General features: G+C 37.5%; 1 protein-coding gene across 2 annotated transcripts; it reads left to right on the top strand.

Moving 5' to 3' along the window:
- The first annotated feature begins 3606 nt into the window (after positions 1 to 3606).
- On the top strand, positions 3607 to 7190 carry LOC122015355 (protein FAR1-RELATED SEQUENCE 5-like). Of its 2 annotated transcripts, none has more exons than XM_042572205.1 (2): positions 3607 to 3758; positions 4291 to 7190. In XM_042572205.1, exon 2 carries the CDS (start codon positions 4292 to 4294, stop codon positions 6899 to 6901), a length of 2610 nt encoding a protein of 869 aa, XP_042428139.1. In that variant the 5' UTR covers positions 3607 to 3758; position 4291; the 3' UTR covers positions 6902 to 7190. The 2 variants fall into 2 exon arrangements, with proteins under 2 accessions (XP_042428139.1, XP_042428140.1); XM_042572206.1 differs by having other exon boundaries at positions 3629 to 3758; positions 4281 to 7190.
- The last annotated feature ends 477 nt before the right edge of the window (positions 7191 to 7667 follow it).

Raw genomic sequence — 7667 nt, forward strand, 5'->3', positions numbered from 1 at the left:
TAGGAAAGGCCTGGATCGATCCACTGATCGATCCATCTCCTGGATCGATCCACTGATCGATCCAACACTTGGTTTTTGCCCAAAACCAAGTTCCAAGCCTCTCAAACCAACATCTGGTCAACCTTGACTTGTTGGTACATCATGCCTAGCATCTGGTCACTCCTTTGACCTGCTAGGACTTCCCACCAAGTGTCTGGTCACTCCCTTTGACCCACTTGGACTTTTCAACACCAGATGTCCGATCGTCCTTGATCCATCTGGATTTTTTCTTGCCTGACTTCACTCACCAGGACTTTCACCTAGCTTCACTCACTAGGGTTTTCCATCTGCCTAGCTTCACTCACTAGGGCTTTCACTTGGCTTCACTCACCAGGACTTTCACCTAGCTTCACTCACTAGGGTTTTCAATCTGCCTAGCTTCACTCACTAGGACTTCCCTTCTGCCTGGCTTCACTCACCAGGACTTCCATTCTACCTAACATCCCAGTTAGGACTTCCCAGTCAAGTATCCGGTCAACCTTGATCTACTTGACTCTTCTTCAATCAATTTCTTATTGTCAAACATCTAAACTCAAACCAAGACTCAGCTTGGTCAACCAGGTCAACCTTGACCTGAGGGATGTTGCACCAACACTTATTTCATATAAATTTGAGGTCATTTGGTCCATTAGCCGATTTGGGATAAAATCGGCTGATGGACCAAATTACCTCTGATTGACATGAAACAAGTTTTTATATATTCGTCTATCTCTCCTGATTATATCTATGCCCTCAAACTTCAATTTGACCTAATATATTGAGAGCAATCATTGTTGTTGAACACAAATATACTTGAAAATTTTAATTTGTATTCAAAAAATTATTGTTCTCAATATATTGGGTCAAATTGAAATTTTAGGGCATGGATATAATTAGGAGAACTAGCCGAATATATAGGATCTAGTTTCATGCAAATCCGAGGTCGTTTGATCCATCAGCCGATTTTGAACATGAATTAATTTTTTAAAATATTTTTTATTTCAAAAAATTATTTCTCTCAATATATTGGGTTAAATTGATATTTGAGGACATGTATATAATTAAGAGAACTAGTCAAACACATAGAATATAGTTTCATGTTAATCCGAGGTCATTTGGTCTATCAGCCGATTTTGCCCAAAATCGGCTGATGAACCAAATGACCTAAGATTGACATGATACACGTTCTTATATGTTCATCCACCTCTCCTGATTATATTCATGCACTCAAACTTTAATTTGTCCCAATATATTGAGAGCAATAATTTTTAAACACGAATATATTTGAAAGATTCAATTCGTGTTAAAAAAATATTGTTTTTAATATATTGGATCAAATTAAAGTTTGAGGGCATTAATATAATCAAAAGAGAAAGACGAACATATAAGAATGTGTTTATGTCAATTCGAGGTCATTTGGTCCATCAACCAGTTTTGGGCAAAATTGGCTGATGGATAGGGGTGTAATCGAGTCGAGCCGAACTCTTGAATGTTTGAGTTTGACTCATTTATAATCGAGCTCGAGTTTTATTTAACGAATATATTTATGACTCATGAGTTTATTCGAACTTTTATAGAGCATAAACGAGTTTAATAAATATAAATTATAAATTTAAATATTTATTAAAAATTAAATTATATATTTAGAAGAATATTCTTATTAAAATTTATAATTTTATTATAATAAACAAATTTAATATATTTATCTATATATGTTTAGTGTAAAATCTATAAATTCAATATCAAAATTATTATTATTTTTATTTAAAAGTTTATTTATGAGCTTAACGAATATATTCACGAGCTAACGAGTAGAATATTGTGAAACTTGAGCTTGGTTTGTTTATTTTAACGAGCCTCATTAAACGAGTTTAAACGATCTTTTATCGAATCGAGTTTCGAATAGCTCATGAGCTGCTTGATTCATTTACACCCTTATTGATTAACCAAATAATCTCGGATTAGCATGAAACTAGATTCTATGAGTTCGACTAGTTCTCCTGATTATATTCATACCATCAAATATCAATTTAACCTAATATATTAGAGTAATAAGTTTTTGAAATAAAAAATATTTTAAAAAATTTAATTAGTATTCAAAATCGACTGATGGATCAAAAGATCTTATATTGACATGAAACTAGATCCTATATATTCAACTAGTTCTTCTAATTATATCCATGCCCTCAAATTCCAATTTGACCCAATATATTGAGAACAATGATTTGTTGAACACGAATATTTTTGAAAATTTTAATTTGTGTTCAAAAAATCATTGCTCTCAATATATTAGGTCAAATTGATGTTCGAGGGCATGAATATAATCAGGAGAGGTAGACGAATATATAAAAACTTATTTTATGTAAATCTGAGGTCATTTGGCTTATTAGTCAATTTTACGGATTGACATGAAACACGTTCTTGTATATTCGTCAACCTCTTCTGATTATATCCATACCCTCAAACTTTAGTTTGACTCAATATATTGAAAATAATATATTTTTTTTAAACATGAATTAAAATTTTCAAACATATTCGTAATTACTCTCAGTATATTGGGTCAAATTAAAGTTTGAGGGCATGAAAATAATCATCAGAGGTAGACGAACATATAATAACGCGTTTCATATTAATCCAAGGTTATATTTTGTCCAAAATCGCCTGATGGACCAAACGCCAAATTGATATTTGAGGGTATTAATATAATCAAGAGAGATAGACAAATATATATGAGCTAGTTTCATATCAATCCGAGTTCGTTTAATTTATCAATTGATTTAATCTAAAATCAATTTTGATTTTTAGAAAATAAAAAAATAAATCAGTTCGACTTATTTCAAAATTCATTCGACTGATTTAATTGAAAATTCAGCGTTTTGATATTAAACCGAATAGATTCGACTACGCTATAATACTAGTCGACTAATAAAAATAAAATTAAAAATAAATACATGATTTAGTCATGTTAAAATTTTTCTTTGTGAAATAGATATTTGATAAATTTATATACGTAGTTCATTGAAAAAATATATAACCTGCAGTAAACTTGGTTTTGTTTCGACTTGGACCACAAAATCGGTCTAAACAAGATGGTAAACGGTCAATATGTTCATCTCCATCGCTTCTATCAATTCGTTCAGGGCCAACACGGATGAGGTAAATCACGGACGACTATTAATTTTTGGAATAGTGACTAGCACATAAGAGAGACACTTACTTTGACTTTATCGAGATTCGAATCCCAGACTTCATGATGATAACACAATATACGTTAATCACTAGATCCATCCGAATGGACCAAAATCGATCTAAACACGTGGCAAAAAGGCGAAGTCGCTCGCCCCCAGCGCCCCCGCCGCACCCGACCCATGACCATCACGAGGGAGGTAAATCACAGCATCCTGAGCTAGCATGTGACAGGTGTGCAACTGCACAGGGACAGGGGATTTACGCCCCGACTACCCTGAGTTTCGACCCCACGACCTCATGTGACAAGTATCCCATTACATACCAACTCGGATGACCCGTGAAATCAAAATCGGTCTAAACACGTACATGGATAAGGGCGAGTCTTTTATTTGTATTTTTAATTAATTGATTAATTTTTATTTTTCCCTCTTATCGTTGCGCTCCGATGCGGTGAGATTAGGGTATCCTCGCACCACCTGCGGGACGGCGGGAGATTCCGAGAGGAGATCGGCGATATAACTGGAGCTACCCAGTCACCGCCGTAGCAGCAAGTAAGCGCCCCCTCCTTGTCACTCGATCTGTCTCTTCCAATAGGTTCGATTTCCCCGGGCACTTCTGCCATCTTTAGGGTTCCATAGAAGTTTGTTGATATTTAGCTGTCTTTTCTTGCTCTCGCGTTTACTTATTATGAGATTTTTTGTAATGTTCTTCAGTCTTCGGTTGATTGAATGCTTGGAAGATTGGCTTTTGTCCTGTCGTTTGTTCGATTTGATGTTTTTCTTCAGGTATCAGTGGTCCAGATGTGGGAAAGTTTGTTTCTTGTTGTGTCTTAGTTCGATTTGATGTTTCCTTCAGGTATCAGTGAATTGAGTGTGGGAAAGGTTGTTCTTGTCGTGGTTTTTGTTAGATTTGGTGTTGTCTTCAGGTACCAGTGGATTGAGTTTGGGAAAGATCGTTTTTCTTTCTTCATCATTTGTTTGATTTGAGCTAAAGTTGCAACCTTTTCATCGATCTATGTGTTTTTGTTTCTTCACTATTAAAAGAATCGTGTTTCTTTTCTTGAAATTCTCGAGCTTGATCCAGGATGATGGATGGTAATCCCCACAGTGACAATGGATTGATAGAACACCAAGTGAACATCGAGGATGATAGCATTAACTTCTGGACAACATTGGGCGTAAGTCCTCATGTCCATGTTGTAGAGACTGAGCATCACCTTGTTAGTCAGCATCACCACCACCATATAGAGCAGCCACAGCCGGCTCCGCAGCATCAACAGCAGCAACAGCCTTTGGAGTTGTTGGAGCAGTCTGTTCGAAGGGAGCTTTTTGCGGTGGAAGCTGATCCGAGACTAGAACCTTTTGTTGGGATGGAGTTCGAGTCTGGTGAGGCTGCAAAGACTTTCTATATAGCTTATGCTGGACGTATAGGCTTCTCTGTACGCGTTGCTAGGTCACGACGTTCAAAATGCAATGAATCTGTCATAATGCTGCGTTTTGTGTGCTCAAGAGAAGGGTTCAGCAGAGAGAAACGTATTATTGTTGGCAAGAAGACGAGGAAACGAGCTGCATCAATTCGAGAAGGATGTAAGGCTATGCTCGAGGTGATTAGAAGAGGAGATGAAAGGTGGGTGGTGACAAAGCTAGTGAAAGAGCACAATCATGAAGTTGGAATGCCAAGCAGAGTGCATTACATTGCTACAGAAGGAGATACGCTGATGGATCCCTATATCGGTATGGAGTTTGAATCTCTTGAGATTGCCAAGACGTTTTATTATGCATATGCAAGCCGCTTGGGATTTGAGGCTCGTGTTCGACAATCGCGCCGTTCATTGCATGATGAATCCCTCAAAATGTTGAAACTTGTTTGTTCAAAGCATCGCTACCATTCTGGAAGGGATAACGGTAATGATGACAACAAGAGGGTACAGATTCAAGATCTATCAAAAGAAGGTTGTGATGCATTATTTGAAATAATACGGAAGGATGGCGACATTTGGATGGTTTCGAAACTTGTACTGGAGCATAATCATGAGCTGAAGCCTTCTCCACCAAGCAAGGTTCGATGTGTTCGTTCACAAGGAGAGATACTTGTCATTGCTAAAAACTTTTCTGATACTCGCAATCTTCTATTGAATGGTCAAGACTCGCAATACCCTAGAGAGATTCATTACAATGATTTGGGTCCAGAAGATGTGCAAAATCTGCTTGAATATTTCAAGAAAACACAATTAGAGAACCCTGCCTTTTATTATGCAGTACAGATCGAGAATAATAACTGCATGACCAACATCTTTTGGGCTGACTCCAAAGCTCGAATGGCTTACTACTACTTCGGTGATGCTGTCAGATTTGAGACTATGTACAGAAATGACAAGGAGTTGATTCCCATTGTCATGTTCACAGGCGTGAATCATCATCTTCAGCCGATCATATTTGGATGTGCTCTGCTTGTAGATGAAACTGAGGCATCACTTACTTGGCTCTTGGAGCAGTGGCTTGCAGCGATGCCAGCAATGCCTCCTGTCTCATTGGTTACTGAACTAAACAGGACACTTTCATCGGCAGTTGCTAAGGTATTACCACAAACTTGCCATTGTTTTTGCAAGGTGCATGTCTTAAGCTCGATCCAGGAAGAATTGTCTGATTTATTTTCAGGGCATGTCCCTTTTGAAAGTGAACTTAGAGTATGCATCGACGAGTGTGAAACAGTTGAATCATTTGAGTCATGCTGGGATGCCATTGTAAATAGGTATGGCCTGAAGAATAATACTTATATGCAATCATTGTACAGTATCCGCCATCAATGGGCCCCTGTATTCACGAAACAAACATTTTTAGCAGAAATCCAAGGGTCTAGAAGATATGAAATTTTAGACAAAGTTATTGAAAAATATTTTACAATGAAAACTCCATTACGGGTGGCAGTTAGGCAACTTGCTCAGACCCTCGCGACTCAATATGAAAAAGAAGCACAAGCAGAGTTTATTACATTGTTTGAGAAGCCATTTCTGAGAACTGCCTCACCAATGGAAAAGCAGGCCGCTGGTATCTACACAAGAACTATTTTCGACAGGTTCCAGGAAGAATTTGTTGAATCTTTGGGTTATCACGTGGACAAGATAGATGATGGGCTAATAAGCAGTTATAGAGTAACAAGAAATGAGGAAGGTGACAAATTATACACTGTTGATTTCGATGCCTCTAGAAACAAAGCGCATTGCAGCTGTTCCATGTTTGAATCTTCTGGGATATTGTGTAGACATGCTCTAAGAGTTTTTATAGTCAATGGTGTTCGTGCATTGGCTAACCATTACATCTTAAAGAGGTGGACGAAGCATGCCAAGAGCAGTTCTTTCTTGGATGATCATGGTGTTGAACTTAGAGCAAACACGGAGGACCCTTCTATAACACGGTATAACGATTTATCCCGTGATGCCATGAGATGTGCGAGAGAGGGTGCGACATCTGCTGAATTTTATACTGTTGCAAAGGATGCTCTTCAGAAGGCTGTAAATGAGATTGTGTCTGTGAAGCAAAAGCGTGGCCATCAAACTATGCATAGTTTTGTCTCATCACAGAAAAAACCAACAAAGAAGGTTGGAAAGATCACCGCCAACAAAGACGCCACCAATAAGAACCTGAAGAAAACACCCTCTTTGGTAAAACTAACGACAGATAACGACATCCGATGATTCCATAAGAGGAGCAAGTTCATAATTTTCACATTTTATGGGCATAATCAGCATAGTCATAGGTAGTAATTACCTCTTCTCATCTTTGAGGCTGCAGAAGGCGAGAAGATGAGCTTTTGTGTATCATTTGCATTGTAAATGTCCTTATATAGCTCTTTGTTTTGTACCACCTTTGCTACTGAAAATCTTTTAAGGTATGTTGCAGATGTTTTATGATTAGAATGACCTGGATAGTGAAACTATATGTTTGTGGGTTGTTTTATGAAGTTGCCAGCTAATCTTTGATCTAGTCTTCAATATGTTTTTTTCTCTAAAACTCTATGCGCATGTTGTATCTAGTTCTTCTCATTATTTTCATCTTGAGGTAGTGTTAAAGATAAGAGTGATGATGGTGGTTCTTTGGTAATCATATTCGCTTTTGATTCATTGGTATAGGTCTCGAAGATGGGATGTAACTAAAATGCACCAAATGTTGTCTGGTCGAACCAGTGTGTCATTTGCTTGTTCATCAACTTGTGAAACCTCATAAGCTGGTTTTAGTTTTCTTCACTGGATTCATACACTTGCAAAGCATATATTATTAACAAAAATGTCACCTTACTTCACGCTGACCCTCCTGAAGAAGGGAAGAAAAGAGAGGGGCAGAGTGTTTTCGATGACCTCTCGGCTATTTGCCTTACAAAATTCCAATTCTGCAGAGGCGAGGAGAAGGATAAAGCAAAGCTAGGAAACATGTATAACAAGTAAATTGACAACTGAATTGACT

Source organism: Zingiber officinale, chromosome 8B (assembly GCF_018446385.1).
Source record: "Zingiber officinale cultivar Zhangliang chromosome 8B, Zo_v1.1, whole genome shotgun sequence".
NCBI lineage: Eukaryota > Viridiplantae > Streptophyta > Magnoliopsida > Zingiberales > Zingiberaceae > Zingiber > Zingiber officinale.

Coding starts and splice junctions, on each gene's coding strand:
- LOC122015355 (XM_042572205.1), top strand. CDS start 4,292: ATGATGGATGGTAATCCCCACAGTGACAATGGATTGATAGAACACCAA.